Source organism: Gorilla gorilla, chromosome 12 (assembly GCF_029281585.2).
Source record: "Gorilla gorilla gorilla isolate KB3781 chromosome 12, NHGRI_mGorGor1-v2.1_pri, whole genome shotgun sequence".
Lineage (NCBI taxonomy): Eukaryota > Metazoa > Chordata > Mammalia > Primates > Hominidae > Gorilla > Gorilla gorilla.
Genome location: NC_073236.2, coordinates 33985554 through 34004296, shown reverse-complemented (window position 1 = coordinate 34004296; position 18743 = coordinate 33985554). Strand labels below are relative to the sequence as shown.

At 58.1% G+C, this 18743-nt stretch overlaps 1 protein-coding gene across 1 annotated transcript; it reads left to right on the top strand.

The window, feature by feature from the left end:
• Positions 1–257: 257 nt before the first annotated feature.
• On the top strand, positions 258–3994 carry ADRA2B (adrenoceptor alpha 2B). Its single transcript, XM_055378585.2, has one exon. It carries the CDS (start codon positions 715–717, stop codon positions 2077–2079), a length of 1365 nt encoding a protein of 454 aa, XP_055234560.2. The 5' UTR covers positions 258–714; the 3' UTR covers positions 2080–3994.
• The last annotated feature ends 14749 nt before the right edge of the window (positions 3995–18743 follow it).

Here is an 18743-nt window from a genome sequence, read left to right as displayed (position 1 = left end):
GCTAGCTCCGCGTCCCGGCTCCCGGCACCCACCGACCCCTCCACAGCTGCGCGCGTCCTGCCCGGGGGCCGGAGACACCGGCCGCCGGGCCCCTCCGCTCTCCCGAGGCGCGGCCGCCGGGAGGAAGGCAGGTAGAGGCGCTGGGCGGGGTCCGGGCGCGGGAAGTCCCGGGCTCACGCCTCCCGCGAAGCGCACCTTCAGCCCACCTCGGTCCGCCCACCGCCCCGCCTCCCGCCCGCTCCCGCGCCCGCCTCCAGTCTCCGCCTTCCTCCAGCCGCGCTCCCCGCTCCCCACTCCCCTGCAGGCGCGGCTGGGGCGAAAGCCTGCGAGCTGAGCGGGCGCAGGGTCCTCCGCGCCTCCTTCAAGAACCGGCCCAGCCCGGCCCGCGCCCCCAGAGCGTCCGGCATCCGCGTGGCGGGAGGGCGCGACTTTCTCCGGTCCCGGGCGGGACGGGGACGGCTGCGGGACAACTTGGGAAACTTCTCTGGGGCGGACGGCAGGGACCCCGGGCGCCGGTGGAGGAGGATGTAGGAGGGCGGCTGCTGGTCCTGGGTGTTCCCGACCTCCTAGGCCCCGCTCGTCCAGGCCATGGGGCTCCAGCGCCCTCGGCGCCGCCAGAGGGGCGACGCTCTTGTCTAGCCGAGCCGGGCAGCGCTGTCGTCCACGGTGCGCACTGGGCGGGCAGCGCTCCCTCTGCCCACGTCCCGCCCCGCCATGGACCACCAGGACCCCTACTCCGTGCAGGCCACGGCGGCCATCGCGGCGGCCATCACCTTCCTCATTCTCTTTACCATCTTCGGCAACGCTCTGGTCATCCTGGCTGTGTTGACCAGCCGCTCGCTGCGCGCCCCTCAGAACCTGTTCCTGGTGTCGCTGGCCGCCGCCGACATCCTGGTGGCCACGCTCATCATCCCTTTCTCGCTGGCCAACGAGCTGCTGGGCTACTGGTACTTCCGGCGCACGTGGTGCGAGGTGTACCTGGCGCTCGACGTGCTCTTCTGCACCTCGTCCATCGTGCACCTGTGCGCCATCAGCCTGGACCGCTACTGGGCCGTGAGCCGCGCGCTGGAGTACAACTCCAAGCGCACCCCGCGCCGCATCAAGTGCATCATCCTCACTGTGTGGCTCATCGCCGCCGTCATCTCGCTGCCGCCCCTCATCTACAAGGGCGACCAGGGCCCCCAGCCGCGCGGGCGCCCCCAGTGCAAGCTCAACCAGGAGGCCTGGTACATCCTGGCCTCCAGCATCGGATCTTTCTTTGCTCCTTGCCTCATCATGATCCTTGTCTACCTGCGCATCTACCTGATCGCCAAACGCAGCAACCGCAGAGGTCCCAGGGCCAAGGAGGGGCCTGGGCAGGGTGAGTCCAAGCAGCCCCGACCCGACCGTGGTGGGGCTTTGGCCTCAGCGAAACTGCCAGCCCTGGCCTCTCTGGCTTCTGCCAGAGAGGTCAACGGACACTCGAAGTCCACTGGGGAGAAGGAGGAGGGGGAGACCCCTGAAGATACTAGGACCCGGGCCTTGCCACCGAGTTGGGCTGCCCTTCCCAACTCAGGCCAGGGCCAGAAGGAGGGTGTTTGTGGGGCATCTCCAGAGGATGAAGCTGAAGAGGAGGAAGAGGAGGAGGAGGAGGAGGAGGAGGAGGAAGAAGACTGTGAACCCCAGGCAGTGCCAGTGTCTCCGGCCTCAGCTTGCAGCCCCCCGCTGCAGCAGCCACAGGGCTCCCGGGTGCTGGCCACCCTACGTGGCCAGGTGCTCCTGGGCAGGGGCGTGGGTGCTATAGGTGGGCAGTGGTGGCGTCGACGGGCGCAGCTGACCCGGGAGAAGCGCTTCACCTTCGTGCTGGCTGTGGTCATTGGCGTTTTTGTGCTCTGCTGGTTCCCCTTCTTCTTTAGCTACAGCCTGGGCGCCATCTGTCCGAAGCACTGCAAGGTGCCCCATGGCCTCTTCCAGTTCTTCTTCTGGATCGGCTACTGCAACAGCTCACTGAACCCTGTTATCTACACCATCTTCAACCAGGACTTCCGCCGTGCCTTCCGGAGGATCCTGTGCCGCCCGTGGACCCGGACGGCCTGGTGAGCCCGCCTGCGCTGCCCCTGTGGGGTTGGTGCGGTGGCGCCGGGGCCACCCTGCTTCTTGCCCTGCTGTGTGTGGCTGCCTCCCCTGGGCTTTCTGCTCCCTGCCCAGATCCTGCAGGCCTCATCTTAGGAACACCTTGGGAGGGGTGGGCGGGGGGGGCTGCTAGCAAGGGTCCCAGTGAAGCCTCCCCTTGCTGGCTTAGCTGTGGGGGACCCCTTCTCCACCCTGTCCCTGAGCACAGGCCGATGGAGGTGGTTCAAATCCTCTGGAACACAGCCAAGACCAGGAGACGAGAGAGCACTTTCTTCCCAGAGCCCCATGCTCTCCAGACCAATGTCTGGGCTTCCCTTTCTTGAGGACCTTGTGTTCCTGGCAGGTCACTTGCTTGTGGTGTTTTCGTTTCTTTTTAATCTCCCCCCAACCCACAAAGAGCACGGAGCCAGCCTTCCACTTTTCCCAGTGGGGCCTGCTGCTGAGGGGGAGGAAGAAACAAAGACTGATCACCCACGCTAGGCACTCGCGGTCCCTGGCAGGCACTGGGATGGGGGCTTATGGGGTGGCATCATCTCTGGGCCCTCCTTTCCCCCTTCGCCTGTTTTCGGATCTGTGGTTCCTTTGAAAGCCAGAACAATGGATCGGCTTCCTTACCCAGCACCCCTCTGGCAGGTGGGTGGCCACGTGGATGCCTCGCTGGGGCGGTCTTGGAGGCCTGGTCTCTGCCTCGACGGGAGATCCCCGATCACTGGCATTCACCCCCTGCAAAAATCGGGGCGACAATAGCTCACCGCCTACTTGCTGCAGGGAGATGAAAGTCTTTGCAGAAAGCTTTGAGCTCTGTGGGGGAACGCACTAGGGAACCAAAAATGTGATTATATGGTGATATAAAAATCCCTTTCCTCTGTGTTTACCACCACCTGTCTTCCTGTAGACTTTTGTTCTGTCCCTGGGGTGTGTGAATTCCTACCCCAAACTGGAAGCTGGGAGTGGCAGACAGAATCACTATTTCAAGTTAAAGGATCTCTTTGAGAATGTGTTCTGGCTGCAAAGGTCTGAGTTATTATGCTACATGACAACGTTTCGACATTTCACCGGCAACACCAGGAGGGTTTTTAGTGGCTTGGGTCTCCCCAGTGGGGGATAAGTCTTTTGTCGTCAAGGAGGCAAATTGTTTCCCCAAGACAGCCCAAAATATCCACACCTCGGCAACAGTCTAAGATGAGAGCCTGTGACAGGTGGCAGTGCCCCCAGGTGGGGTACTGGCATGAGAGCCTGGTGCGCCCTTAGGGGAGCCTCCCACTGGAGTGCCCGGCCAGGTCTCCAAGCCCCAAATGAGTCCTTGTGAACCACAACTGATCCCCCCAGGTGGGTGCTTGTGGACTGCCTCAGACCCAGCCACGCTGCTCCCCGCAATGCTGATGGGGCTGTGCATTGAGGACCCCTGCTTCCTGGTCTCAGTCCCACCCCAAAACCTGGCACCCGGAACAGTTGGAAGTGTGGAAAGGAGGTTTTTCGGCCTTCCCTTGGAGAGGGCCTGGCTTCAACATTGGGCCAGTAGGCATCTTAGCTTGGCAGGTGTCGGGGGAATGGGCCAGATGGACCTGCTAGATTTGGAAGGGCACCGAGGGAGTTTTCTGGGTGTAGAGAGAATGGAGGGGACCAAAAAGAGTCCTTCCTGGGGTGTGGGAGGCTTCCCAGCTTGGTCCTCGGTGGGTTGTTGAGGCCAGAGTATCGCCCTGGGATGTGGTGGGGAGCTGGGCCAGGAGAGGGACTGACTGTGACCCTCTGCTGGCCGGTCTTGTGTGCACCCCATGGGAGCCCCAGTGTTCTTGCCCGTGACCTCTTATTGCGACATGCAGGTGTTGTTTTTTTTTTTAAACTCTGAGCTATTTTATCAATAAAGGATATTTTGTAATAAGTAAGTGGTGTCCTTGTTGCCCAAGGGCTGCCTGGAGCAGTTATTCCTTAGCCGCTGGCACAGCAGACTCTGGGTGCTGGCCCAATGACCCGGGGCCCCCTCCCAGGGCCAGTAGTCCTCTCCTCCCCGAGATGTGGCTGGCTGGTTCCCCCAAGCCCCTGCCCTTCCTACCCGCCTTTGTCCACAAAGCATCCTTACTCATCATCACAAGCCAATGGGTGAGGGTGGCTGGAGGAGCCTGAGACTGGCTCCCTGGGAGGGAAAAAAAGGGAGGGTTTTCTGGAGGAGGTAGGCTTTGGGTTGGGTCTTGGAGGAAGAGCAGGAGTACACCAAGAGGCAAGATGGGAGGGTGTTTTGGGTAGGGGGAAGGGCGTGTGTAAAGGATGTGATTGGTGGATTTGTGACTGGGTTTGAAAACAGCCCCAAGCTAGCCCCGGGTGGTCTGGTGCCACAGCCTTCCTGCCCTACTTAGTGGCCACAGAGTGGGCAGTCCCTGGAGCCTGAACCAGGTGGGCCTGCTCCCGTGGGCAGGGGGGCAGATGGCAGGCTGGCAGCAGGAGGCCGTGGGCAGGGCCAGTGCCAGTGGCCAGCCCAGGGAGGGGAGGGAGGAAGGAGGACACGTGAAGCCCCAGGGTCCTCAGTGTGAGGCCACCCCTCTACTTCCACATTGGCCCAGAATCTTCACTCTCACCACCTCCATACTGGCGTGGGCCATGCTTCTGCTAGGGACAACCAGCAAGACCTCCAGTGTACCCACCACCACTGACAGACACGGGGACATGGGCTTTGCTGAGGACTTAACAAGAAAGACATGCCCTGCCCTGCTCTCAGCTCCCCACACCTGCCGAAGCACCCACTGCTGACGCCCAGAGGCCTGATGTGGGTGATGAGGATGGTTCATTGACTCCCTTTTACTGATCCAGGCTCTTCTGGTTTTGTCTGATGACCTCATTTAATCCTTATGCCTGACTGTAAGGTAAGTATCAGCCCATTTTATACCAGAGAAATGCAGGCTGAGAAAGCTGTAATGACCTGTTTGAGGTCATCCAGGCCCAGGCTCTTTCTGCTGACCACATTGTCCCCCAGTGCTTAAGCGTCTGCAAGGGGCAGGCCCTTGAGCCTGGGAGTAGAGAACCCTGCCCCGACTCTGGAAATGGTGGTGGAAAGGTACCCCTCCTAGAGCAGGACTGTTTGCAAGCCCATTTTGAATACATTATCTCATTAATCCTCACAATCTTGCTGAGAATGATCATTTTACAAAAAACGAAATTGAGACTTAAAGTGACCTCCCTAGGTCTTGAAATCACAAAACTATGAAATTCAGGTGATGAAGAATTGTGATTCCATCTCTTCAGCCAGCTCTCATTCAGTGGCGCTGGGTATCTGAAGATCCTGAAACAGCATGTGGATGGATTCAGCAGGTGACTATGCTGTGATTGATTGTTCATGTCTGTCACTGCCACAGAATATGTAATTGATGGCAGGTGTGTCCCAGGTTTTCCATTCCTGACAGCTCAGTCCAACCGCTGAATTGTATGAAGGAAAAGACTGGGGCCCAGAGAGAGGAGTTGAATTGCCTCAGAGGGCGTCACACAGACACAGCTGGCTGAGCTGGATCTAGATCTAGACCCAGGTTGCCCATCATGCCACACTTTCACACTGAAGGAATTGCATCCGAACTCAAGGAATAACAGGCCCACATTCAGGAAACATCCGCTGACCTGTGTGGCAGGACCTGTGCTTGGCTCGTCCCCATTTTGCTGTCTCTTTCAGTTCTCAGATGAGGAACTGGGGGGCGGAGTCTCAGGCACCTGCCCAGGCCCCTTGGCTAACGGGGTGCAGCTGGAGCTGGGCCCAGGCCCTGGCTCCCGATCAGGCTTTCTTCTCTCTCATGCTCCATTCCTGAAGCTCTCTGTGAGTAGGACCTGCTTTTGATTTCGCCATGAGCCCATCTGAGGGCTACAGGTTGATGAGGCTGGCTGAGAACAGTAGAGGTGGGAGTGGGGTGGGTGCAGCCCTCTGCCTCCAAGAATAATCCTGGCAAGTCACCTGGAGGTGAGGGTGGTGGGTACGGGGAGCAGGTGTGAGGCCAGCAGGGGTGCTTTACCTGGCAGTTCACCAGGTGGACGGGAGCTGTCTCAGCCGGTCACATCATCCTTCCAGACACCCCTTTCTTAAGATGTCCCTGCTGGAAGGGAGGCGCTGCTGCAGAATGCAGTTAAAGAGGAGCTGGGCAGAGCAGGATGAGGAATATCCCACAGCGGCACCTCCCCTCTGACAGCCTGGGTCCTTAGTTGGCAAGGATACCCTTGAGAGGGCCTTAAGAGCCAGCTCTACCTTGGGATAGCTGCTGAGAACTTTGGGGCTGCTGAGAACTCCTCTTTGGAGCACTGTGGCTGAAGGGACTCCTGACCCTTGTTTAAGAAGGGACCTGTGGCAGGAGGGCCCAGCTGATCTGCCGTCAGTGCTCAAGGTGGAGGAGGCTTGTGGGTTCTTCTGGCCCTGGACCCTCTCCCCATCCTCTGCATGGTCCCCACCCTGTGTGTGGGGGGCCACTGGCAAGGGGTGTGAGACCTTGCCCAACTCCCACCTGCAAATGGGGTTGCTGCTGGCTGGGGTGGAGGCGTCTGCCCAGCTGGAGTCGGACCTGGGCAGCCTTTGGGTTCCCTGGCACTGGTGGGGCTTTCTGCTCCCAGATCCTGGTTGCTGTGGGCGGGAGGGCAGGGGGAGGTGGGGAACTCAGGATTCATGTCCTGTCCCTGCCACCACCTGTTGGGCTGTCCTTAGGCAGGACTCGGTCCCTCTCTGGGCCTTGGTGTCCTTGTCTGCCCATGCAGGATTGCCCCTGCGGTCCCCAGGGTTCCCCAGCTTGGGGCTCCTTCTCTGCCTTCCCCCCGCTGCCACTCCCTGCCCCAGCTCCCTGGGAGGTCCAGACATGAAGGTTCCTGGAGTTAATCAGTTGTTCTTAGCATCAGGCTCATGGGCAGGATGGCGGTGGTGTTTTCCTCACCTTTGTACCTCAGCACAAAGTTAAGCACCAGTTCTGGAGTAACAGATCAGTTTGGGGCCCTCTGAGATATGCCGTGGTGAAAGCAATCATGACAGTCCTAAGACATTAGGGTCCAGGGCCGGATACGCATCATCTGAAATTGATGTGATTACTATGCCTATTTCACAGGCAAGGAAACGGAGGCAGAGGCAATTGGCTGAGGTTATCCAGAACCAGGACATAAACGTACCCAATCTCATCTCAGTGGTGTCACCCACTGGCCTCACTCTGCCTCCTCAACAGCCCTGCCTCCTCAACAGCCCTGCCTCCAGCATCAACCTCTGCCTCTTCACCAGCCCTGCCTCCAGCACCAGAGCTCAGGCTCTGGGTCCTTCCCAGTCCAGCAAAGCCCCTGCCCTGTGTGAGCTTGGGAGCCTCACCTGCTGACCCCAGCCACTCTTGGCAGCTCTCCCTGTTGGCTGGCTCTTCCACGAGAGCAGGAGCCCTGGCAGGGGGTGCAAGGCTACCACCCTCCCAGGCTCTGCTCACTGTCAGCAGGGGAGGCGGGGAGCTCTGGGCTAAAATTAGATTCCGGGATTCTTCGTGCTCCCGCCTCCGTCTACTCTTCCTTCTGGGCTTGGGAAAGGCTGTTGTCAGAAGGCCAGCGCTGGAAGGGCCTGGATGTCAGCTCGCACCCTCCCCAGGGCTTGTCTGCTCTGATCTTCTCACACCCTGGACTGACCCTGGCCAAAGGCTCCTGCCCTTGGCGTGGCCTTGAGGCCAGCGATTGATCAGCAGTGATTTCAGAGATGAGGTGCCCCTTTACTGCGCACCACTACCCCCTGGGATTCTATGTTCCCACCTTCCTCTGCTCTCCCTTCTCCTCCCTTCTTCCCTTCCCCTATCCTGGCCCTTCCCACTTCCGGGTCCTCAGCGACTCCCCCTCCTCCGAGCCTCCTGTTGCCTCCTGCTGATCCCCTGACCCCTGCCTTGCCCAGGGGGATGGTCCTGGCTCTTCATGAGCTTACGGGCTCCATGGAGCAGTTGTGCCTGTGAGGGGACCGGAACAGACTGGAGACCAAAAAAGAGCCTCCCTCCCTGGAAAGTCAGGGCTATTTCTGTCCTTGTGGCAGCCCATGGGGCCCCCAGCTCTCCAGTAGGGCAGGCGGGGGAGGTGCTGAGGGTCCTGACCTTTGATTTCCCCGGGGAGAGGGCAGGCCCCTTCTGGAGCTGCAGAGTGGACCCCACCAATCTCAGAGCAGCTGGGACTCAGATGGAATTTCCTCCCCAGCCATGGGGACTGGAGCTGCTTCAAGAGGGAAGAGGGCTGGGCTGTGGCGTGGGAGATCCAGGTGTCCTGGTGTCGCAGCCCAGCCCAGCCCAGCCACAGCCTTGAAGGGAGCGTGAGAGACTACCTGGGCCCACTGCTTGGATTCCCCAGTCAATTGTTGGGGAGCCAAGGGTTAAACACAGCTTTCCTCCTCCCAGTGCGGGAAAGGCTGGTGGAGCAGCCACAGCAGCAGGCTCCACTGGTCCCTGTTTGTCAGGTGCAGCTTTGATGCAGCTGTTCAGCTGCAAATCCCCTCAGGCTGCGGCCCCTCTGCCCCTGCTGGCCTGGCAGCTGGATTTGGGTGGGCACCTAGCTGGCAGCTCTTTGAGGGATTCCTCAGCTGTCTCGGGGTCCAGAGGCTCAGGACGTGATCCTAGGAGGCCCACCAAATTGCTGGGTGGCCCTGGGCAAGGCTGCTCACCTCTCTGGGTTTCAGATGCCTTCTTGTCAAGTGAGGGGGTCGGACAGGAGCATGGTTCTAATGATGTTTTGGGTGCTGCCCCAGGAGAGATGAGGGGAAACTGAGGCCTCCTGCCCCCCGCTCCCCCCACCTTTCTACTTGTTGATTGTTCAGGAAGCAGCTCCCCTCCCTGCTCACCAGGCTTCCTCCTCTGTCCTCCCGCCTGCACCCACATAGCCTCCATCCCCCAACCCCACCTGGGCTCAAGTCACACCCCTCACCTGTGTCCTGGTGAAATCTAGGTGGCTGAGCCCCAGAAGGGTCGTCTTGAAAGACGTTCCCCAGGGCGGGTGGAAGTGGGTGGGAGAGGGGAGTGGCCACCTGCCTGGGCGGGACATGGTGTCTACAGTAAGGCTGAGAGAGGGGCACTGGAGTTGGGGGGCAACAGAGGAGGAAGTGGGTGAGATACTCTGGGAGGGGCAAGTGGGGAGGTGGGCTCTGGGAAACCGGGCTCCCATGGGGTCATGGCTCAGGATGATGCAGGAGAAGATGCAGCTCCTAACAACAGACCTGCTTTCACCCCAGCAGGGCTGGGTCTGTGCCCAGGGACCTCCTCTGAGAGGACAGCCTGAGAGGGCAGGGACTTAGCTACCTCATCTGTACCTGTGCTCCTCGCTCTCTGGCAGAGCCTGGCCCAGAGCAGGTGCCCAGTAAATATTTGTTGGAGAAGTGAGTTTTCCCAGCAAACTGGGGCAGCCTTGGTTATCTAAGGCTGGGGACCCTGGGCTCTGGGAGTGTGTCTCTGATTTGGGGTTTTCATTTTCTGTTTTGTTTTGTTTTCTCCATAGTTTCCTAGAGAAATTCTGTTGGAAAATTCCATCCTGGCCTTGGCTGAGCTAGAGGCAGGAGAACTGTCCCCACAGCACCCGGGATGCACCAGGGCATCTGCAGAGGTGGTGGCAGGGACCAGACCAGGAGAGCAGAGGTTCAGACAGGGCCCGACAGAGAGGGGATGGGCAGAGAGAGGGCATGGTTGGGGCCATTCCTGGAGCAGCATGGAAAGAGCACTGGCTTTGGAGTCACAGCTGGCTCTACTGCTTACCAGATATATGGTCTCAGACAGACCGCTAAACCTCTCTGAGCCTTGACTTGCTCACATTTAAAATGTGCCACGTGGACCGGGCGCGGTGGCTCACGCCTGTAATCCTAGCACTTTGGGAGGCCGAGGCGGGTGGATCACGAGGTCAGGAGATCGAGACCATCCTGGCTAACATGGTGAAACGCTGTCTCTACTACAAAAAATACAAAAAATTAGCTGGGCGTGGTGGCAGGTGCCTGTAGTCCCAGCTACTGGGGAGGCTGAGGCAGGAGAATGGCATGAACCTGGGAGGCGGAGCTTGCAGTGAGCTGATATTGCGCCACTGCACCTCCAGCCTGGGCGGCAGAGTGAGACTCCATCTCAAAAAAAAAAAAAAAAAAAAAGAAAGAAGAAAAAGGGCCAGGTGTGGTGGCTCATGCCTGAAATCTCAGTGCTTTGGGAGGCCGAGGCAGGAGGATCACTTGAGCCCAGGAGTTGGAAACTAGCCTGGGCAACATAGTGAAATCCCACCTCTACAAAAATTTTTTAAAATTAGCCAGGTGTGGTGGCGTGCACCTGGGGTCCCAGCCATTTGGGAGGCTGAGGTGGGAGGATCACTTGAGCCCAGGAGTTCGAAGCTGTAATGAGTTGTGCTTGCACCACTGCACTCCAGCCTGGCAATGGAGCAAGACCCTGTATCAAAAAGAAAAAAAAGTGAGGGAGAAAATAATTAAAATAAATAAATAAATGTGATAACATCAACTACTTTAAGATTGGGGAGCGTGTTGAGAGGTAGAGATGACATGTAAGGTGTTCCTATAGAGTGTGAGGGTACAGATGGGCACCTGCAAATGGCAGACCCATTACATTTAATCCTCTGGACCCTCAGGTTCTCTTCAAAGTGGGTGGGCAGAACTCCTTGCCCTAGTTGTCCTCTGACTCCTGCTCAGAGGCCTGATGGAAGGAGGGTGGACTCTGCCCTGTGTCCTGCCTGCTCTCACCCCATGCTTTCATGGGCTCCAGGACTCTCCCATGGAGAGCTTCAGCAGGCCCTCTCCAGTGTGGAGCTAGTAGGGGAAGGTTCTCAGGCAGCTGTGTCAAATGTGCCACATGTGAGCCTATGCCCTTCTTGCTGTGCCCATTCCAGACATCAGTAATGGGCCCCAGAGCTCTCTCCATGACTAGAGACAAAGTTGCAGGGAGTCCCAGGTGGAAAACAATTGCTGGTGTGAAAGATGAAACTGTTTGTCCCTCAGATCTGTGGAGAACCCCAGCCTTGTCCTTGGTGGGTGCAGGGGAAAGGGCTGCCCACCCTGGTGTGAGGGGTGTCATCCAGGGCAGTAAAGAGGGCCATCTCCAGAGACCTCTAGGATTCCTGTGCTGCTGCTGCAGTAGGGGCATCCGGGGTCAAATGTCAGCACTCAGGAGGACCCTGATATTTGGAGAAGCCTGCATCAGAAACACAGCCAGTGAGCAGAGAGAAGGGTAGGTGTTGGTGGGGTGAGAGCTTCTTGAGCCAGCATACCTTGACTTAGGCTGAAGATGGGCAGGAAGGGTGGTGAAGGGAGGCAGGGGCACTTGGAGGTCCTATTCTCTCAGAAGCATGGAAAGCAAGGCAAGGATGGTTCAAGCACCGCCTGAGCCCACACAGTTGAATGGCCTCTGGTGCCTGTGAGTCTGATTTGCCTGGTTCCATGGTGGGCATCATTGCTCCTCATGCTTCAGGAGTGGAACTTGTGCCCCAATTCCCTCCACCAGCACAGTGCTCCACAGCAGTGGGGCCAACCCTGCAGTTCCCATCCTGGCAACACAGGGGGCCCTCATCCATGTGTGTCAAGATATTTCTGTCTCATTCCCTGTGCATCCCAGGATCATGTGTGACAATGCCCAGCGAATAGTGAAAATGGAAGGGCTGGCCTGGCTTGTCAGTGGCCCCTGACACCAGTCTCTCAGGGGTGCAAAAATATCCCAGGAAAAGTGGTGAGATGGAGAAAACTATATTTATGAGATCTCCTCCCAGAGAGGGAGGAATAGTTGAAGCCTCCAGAGACAAGCTTGAACAACAACAGATGCTGGTTGTTTGTTAAGTGGCCCTTGTGGAGAGCGGCCGGGCTGAGTGCCCTTGCAGCACTGTATTGGTGTTGCTGAGTAGGATGGGCAAGTTTGGGGCTGGAAGGGAATTACTGGAGACCTTGGAGGTAGGCACGTGCCCTTTGCCACTGCACCCATCTCAGCTGCAGAAACAGGAGGGACCGCTGGTCCAGGGTACACAATTTAGAGTGCCCTGTGTCAAATCTACCTTGACACTAGTCTCCAGTGCACTAAGAAGCTCCACGCCAGGCTCAAAGGCCACAGAGAGCCAATACCACCTTGAACCCTGGCTGTGAGATGGGGTCAAGCCACCGGTGCCAAGGGCACAGAGCACTGAGGGATGGTGTGAGTGACCCTTGGGGAAGGCCCCAGGCTGCCCCCTCAGGGGCAAGGGACAGGGCAGTGAGGCCCCAGGCCAGCAGCCAGGCTCCAGGAGGCAGCTGACTAAAATAAGCTGGGATATCAGAGCCTCCTGTCTCCAGGAAGTGGAGAAGAGTGATGAGTGTCAGAAGCTGCCCTCGAGTGCAGAGGAGCAGGGGAAGTTGGGGAAAGGAGGGAGAGGAAGGAGGAGGAGGGGGAAGAGGGACGGGATGGGGGAGGAGGGGGAAGGAGGGGGAGAGGAGGGGGGAGGAGGGGAAGAGGAGGAAGGGAAAGAAAAGGAGGAGGAGGAGGGGGTAGGAGGGGGAGAGGAGGAAGGGAAGGAAAAGGAGGAAGAGGAGGAGGAGGAGGAAGGGGGGAGAGGAAGAAGAAGGGGAGCCAGAGATGGAGGGGGAAGAGGAGGAGGGGGACAAGACAGGGAGGAGGAAAAGGGGAGGAGACAGCAGTCACAGCTGAAGGCGTCCAACAAACTTGTTTTCTTTTCTCTGGCCTGAAGTCTCAGGCTGTTGCCCCCTGGATCTGGTAAGAGCACGGGTCTTCTGGAGCCCTGCTGCACCCCCAGCACCCTTGTGTCCTGAGAATGTCTTAGAAACCCAGTCAGTGGAGGGCGGGAGACAGGACCCCATTGAGTGCAGGCAAAAGGAACCAGGTTTCCAAGAGCCTGTTTGGAGGAAGAGAACAACGTGGTGCTTTGAATTTGATTTCTAGCCCTTCCATTCTGCAAATGAAGAAATCTGGCCCAGGTGGTTTAGGGATGTATCCCAGGTCCTGTGTCTGATGATGCTTGGAGCCACTCTAGAGCCCAGGTCTGTACACACACAGGGCACAGCCGTCTGCGTGGGGCATCAGCCCACACTACTGTGAGGAGCAGCGGCAGGAGGGAAGGGTGGCCTGCAGTTGTGAGAACAGGCCTCTGGGTGTGGATGGGAGTGCCGGGGGCAGGCGGGCCCTAGCTGTCCCGCAGCCATCGGGTTCACATGACACCCATCTCAGCCCACCTGCCAGGCTTCCAGATATCACTGAGGGGTAAATGTGTGGGGGCCCCAAGCCCTCTGCCTTTCATGGCCAGTGGGGGGCCCCCTTCCCATCCTGGCTCCAGACCTTACCTGGGTGGCTCGGACACAGCCTCTCATGTCCATACTCTGGCCTAGGTGGAGCCTCAGAAGATGCAGGCTGCTCTCACTCTGCCCAGGCCCCTTGCCTCCCCTGGGCACACCAGTTCCCCAAGCCTGGGCTGGGGCCACCTGTGACCAATGCACCTCCTTTCCCTCCACCTCCCTCTGTTGGGGTGAACCCTGACTGTCTGAGATTGCGGTTCACCCGCTGTCCTGGAGCCTCAGTGCAGGGCCACGGAGGGCAGCTCTTGCTCCACTGAGTGCCTGTTGCAGTTTACCTGCGCCACTCTGATCACAGCTGGCTGTGAGCTCTTTGGGGATGTTCAGCCCCTGTCAACCTAGGGCATCCACAGCTGCAGGGACAGACCTGCATCCAGGGGCATGCAAGGGAGTCCAACGCAGTGGGGCAGCTTGCACGAAGGGCTGTCCTGCAGGACCTTAGCTCCCCGCACTCCCTCTCCTCAATTCCTCCCCTTCTCTTTGTTTAAATCAAATCTTCTGTTGAATAATTCTTTAGAAGGGCTCAAAGTCATCAGCTTGGCTGGGCGCGGTGGCTCACACCTGTAATCCCAGCACTTAGGGAGGCGGAGACAGGCGGATCACCTGAAGTCAGGAGTTCGAGACCAGCCTGGCCAACACAGTGAGTCCCCATCTCTACTAAAAATACAAAAAAATTAGCTGGACATGGTGGCGGGCACCTATAATCCCAGCTACTAGGGAGGCTGAGGTAGGAGAATCGCTTGAACCCAGGAGGCAGAGGTTGCAGTGAGCCGAGATTGCGCCATTGCACTCCAGCCTGGGCAACAAGAGTGAAACTCCATCTCAAAAAACAAAAAAACTCACAAAAATTAGCGGGGCATGGTGGCATGTGCCTGTAGTCCCAGCTACTCAGGAGGCTGAGCCAGGAGAATCGCTTGAACCTGGGAGGCAGAGGTTGCAGTGAGCCAAGATTGTGCCACTGCACTCCAGCCTGGGTGACAGAGCGAGACTCTGTCTCAAAAAAAAAAAAAAAAAAAATTCCTCAGCTCTGCCTCACTGACTACAGTTCCATCACATTAGTAATCTCTCTCTCTCACACACACACACACACACACACACACACACACACACACACATCCCTTCCTGCTCTGCTCAACAGCCCCACTCCTCAGGGGCAGTCAGCTTGGAGCCCCTGGAAGCCCCCAGCCTCTGGGCTCTCTTCTCTCCCAGCTGGGTCGCCCCTCACCCCTGGCCTGCCTTTCCAGGTCCAGGGTGTTATTTCAGGGAGGTGCTGGGGTCTGGGTCCTGTCCTTGAGGAAGCTCCCTTGTGATGACCCTGGAGGCTGTTAAGAGACCCCTCTGTCATCCCAGTGATGCCAGCCAGGCAGAGATCTGGGCTTGGGGCAGGAGCCCCGAGGCATGTGAAAGGCCAGGGCTTCATCCTCCCAGAGCCTGGGATCCACCGACAAGCAGGCCCCCTGCAGAGGCTGTGCACCCCCCCCAACAGCTCTTGGCTGCCCCAGCTCTTGGCTCCCTCTCCCTACCCTCCGAGCTCCCTAGGGCTGGGATACGTCCCTCCCGTGGACCAGGCAGTTCTGGGGTGGATGTCCAGGAGGTTCTGTGGGTGTGAGGCCAATGGCCCAGAGGACAGAGGAGAAAGGGCAGCTGTGGATGCCGCAGGCTTCATGGAGCTCCTCTAGGCTGGAGGGGGCTGGATGGGAGCCTTGGCCTTCAGGGTCCCCCAGACTTGAGAGATTCCACCAAATAGAGCCCAGGCCCCACAGTTACCCTGTAGTATTTCCCAAATACTGGGAGTGTCCAGTGGGTTGCAATAGAAATAATCATCTCAAGGGCCACAATGGTGTAGTGTTGTAGAGAGCCAGGTGCAGAAAACACTTTCTGTCTCTCCTTTTCTTCTCATCCACAAATGCTGTCTCTAACTTTTTCCAGAAGGTGCTAGGGGATGAGGTTTGTAAGAATAGCCTGTTTCTAGATCTGCCCAGGAGCAGTTCTTGGCCCTGGGAATGATCTGGGGTGGGACCGTGTAGAGCAGTTTAGTTGCTGTGTGACCTCAGAGAAGTTACTCAACTTCTCTGACTCTTATATTATCATCTGTAAAATGAGGTTCCTGCTGCACCTCACTCTCAGGGTCCTGAGGAGAGTTAGGTTGAGATGCTTGTCATGGAGGCAGCGTCCATGCACAGGGCCTGGGTTTGCTGTCAGCCCTAGGCAGGATGGGTGAGGAGGTGGGACCTGGGTGCTTGGCTGTGGCTCAGAAGGTCTGTCCTGGGGTGGCCTGGCCTCAGGGACTAGGAAGGTCCTGGCTAGGCTCAGGTGGAGGGAAGGGTCTGGAATGAGGCAGGGGCGAATGGGGCCTGGGACTGCCTCTGAGACCCCGTTTTTGGACTGCAGCACCCACCAGAGCTGCCACCTCTTCTCTTGGTTATTCACCAGGAATTACCCTAAATGCTACATCTGTTGTCATAACAACATCTTACCCATCCTTAGATAAAAGCCCTGTTTGCAGGGGAGTCAGGCTGTCTCCAGCTCCCCAAGCTCCATCACTGTCCCTCACAGCCTTCCTCGGGGTTCCACAGCTGGTCTTCCTCCCTCCCATTTTAGTCTTTTAGAGAGATCACTCCTCTGTTTCTAAATTTCTTCTCTGTCTCCATTTGTGTTCCTGGGTCTCTCTCCGCTCCCTTCCCCTCACTCTCTCCTCTCTCCTTCCTTCTTCCTGGACCCTGAGCCTCCTCTCTTGGTTTCCCTCGGTCCCTTCTCGCTCTCCCTCCCTCCTTCTGCCTGCATCCCTGCATACAGTGGGGTTGTGGGAAGGTGGCTGGTGGGGACAGGTGGGGCCTGCTGCCTTGGATGGGTCTGTTCTGCAGGAGCCTCAGGAAGCCCCTCGGGCTCTCCAGCCTGGGGTGAGGTGAGCCCAGGGTGGGCATGTTGCCGCACGCCCAAGAGCTTCCAGCCTCTGTGGTGTGCGTGGCCAGGAAGGCCTAACTGCTCCTGCAGAAGCGTGGCCAAGGGAGCTGCCGTTACCCCAACCCCGCCCCACCTTCAGCTCAACAGTCTCTGGGGTTCCAGGTCTCCTGCTGTCCTGACTGGGGCTTCACACACTTGTCCAGTGCCGACTTCTGCTCAGCACCATCCTAAGGGCACCCACACAGAGGCCGCACAATGGTTCCAGGAGGGGTCATCTTTCCATTTTATAGCTCAGGAAATTAGAGACCAGAAGGGTCAAGCAACTGGCTCAAGGCCACACAGCTGGTCAGTAGAGGAAGTGGGACATGAAATTCCACTCCATAGCCAATGCTCTTAACCAGGATGCTGGATGGACGACTTCTTCCTCTCGGTCCCCTTCCTCTCTCTCCTTCTCACCCTCCCCCTCCTCTTTGTCCTTCTTCCCCTCCCCCTCCCCTTTCTCCTCCTCCCCCTCCCCTTCCTCTTCCCCTTCCTCCTACTCCTCTCCCCTCCTCCCATTCCTCCTCCTCCCCCTCCCCTTCTCTTCCTTCTGCCTCTCCCCTTCCTCATTTCTCTCCCCTCCCCCTTCATCTCCCCCTCCCCCTCCCCCTCCCCTTCCTCCACCTCCTCCTTCTCCTCCTCCTCATTCTTTCTTACTGTGTGTCGGGCCCTGCATTTAGGAACACTGGGAACTCATCTAGCTTCGTAGCAACCCTACAAGGTTAGAGCCTCAGTTATCTATTTTATCAATGAGAGAATCAGGGCACAGAGAGGTTAAGTAACTTTCTCAAGTCTCACTGTAGTTAGGGCTGTGTCAGGATTTGAACCCAGGTGTTTCTGCCTCCAGAGCCTGGGCTCTTAGCCCTGAGTGCTATGCAGAGGGGATGGCAGCAGAGAGAGGACTGCATCTGTGGGACAAGGACGTGGGCTTTACACACACCCAAGTCCCTCCGTCTCCTTGATTCCTGTCAAGCCTCCTGTGGTCCCAGCCAGAGGCATTTTTGAGAATCAGAGGAGGAAGCCACGTGGCACAGTGTCCTCTTTGCTGAATTCTATGTAAGGGGGAAGCGAGTTCCAGGTCACCGGGAGAGGCCCACAGATCCTGTAACAACATGAGCCTCTGGGGTAGCTGCAGCACCCTTGGAACCCGGAGGCCCTTGTCACTGGACCTGACACCCAGAGTCTTGGGAGGCAGGTAGACTCATGTGTGGCTGGGATGCCTGGACTGAGATGCAGGGCTGTGGGCCTCTCTCCCAGCCTGGGCTGGCCTGGAGAATCCACAGCCCTTCCTGCCCCACAGCTCCTGTCCCTGGAGAGTAGCCTGGCCTTGGAACACACTGTCCCGGAGCGCGGCTGTCGGGATGATGGAGAGGTGGGTTATTTTTAACAGCCAGGATTCATCGACAGAGCCTCTTCCAGACCAGGGTAAAGGATTTCAGGGAGCTGGGGACCACAAACTCCAGGTCCTCTCACTCTCTCCCCACCCTCCCTTCTCCATTCCTCTTGCTCCAGAGAGCCCTGAAGGCTTGGTGGCAGCCTCTGAGGTTGATGGGATCTTTAGGCAGAAGGTGGCTGCCACCTAGCTATCAACCCAGAAAGAGGGCCTGGCAATGGTGGGAGCCTCAGAAGTGAGCCCCATCCCTCATCTAGAAGCTGCAGGTCTTGGGGCTAATCAGGGCTCACTGCCACACTGGGACTACAGAGAGCCCAGGTCCAGGCCTGGCCTGCTCTGCCCAGCAGCCGCCAGTCCTGGACCCCCTCTCCTGCAGGGCCTTTCTGTTTTCTCGGAGGGAAGTAGGTTATTCTCCAAGTTCCCCAGACTCTTCTCAATTTGAGCCAGAACCCATTGGATCCTGGGTGGAGTGTGGCCCCATCAGGGCCCTAATTTCTTTGGACACCTCAGAGCTTGCTACTGCTGGTCTTATGACCCTGTTCCTTCCTCGTTCTGCCAAGGAGGGGTGGAAATGCCTTGTCCATCCCCATCTGGTCTCAGAATGACCCTCTCCTGCCCTCCTGTGCCCTACCAGAAAGATGCTTTTAGGACTTTCAAAAGATACACTGTCACCTTCGTCAGAGCATCTTTATGAGAACAGCCTGTTGCTGGGAGTGAGCCCTGGGCTGGGAGGCAGGGAACCTGGCTTCTGCCCCGCTCTGCTGCCCTGCACTGTGGGGTGAGTCCCTCCTCCTCTCTGGGCCTGGGCCTTGCCATCTAGGCCAGGGTGGTGGGACAAAAAACGCTCCCAAAGACTTCTTCTTGCTTGGGGTCCACACTGGGTCTGCTCCTGGGGTTCAGGTCTGACTAGCCAGGTTTGGGGGCTAGGGGATGCTTGCTGATGAATGTGCCAGCTTTTCAGGGCCCCCGTTTCTGACTGAGACCTCTACAAACCCCTCTCTACCTTGCACTCAGAGGGACCTTTACAAATGA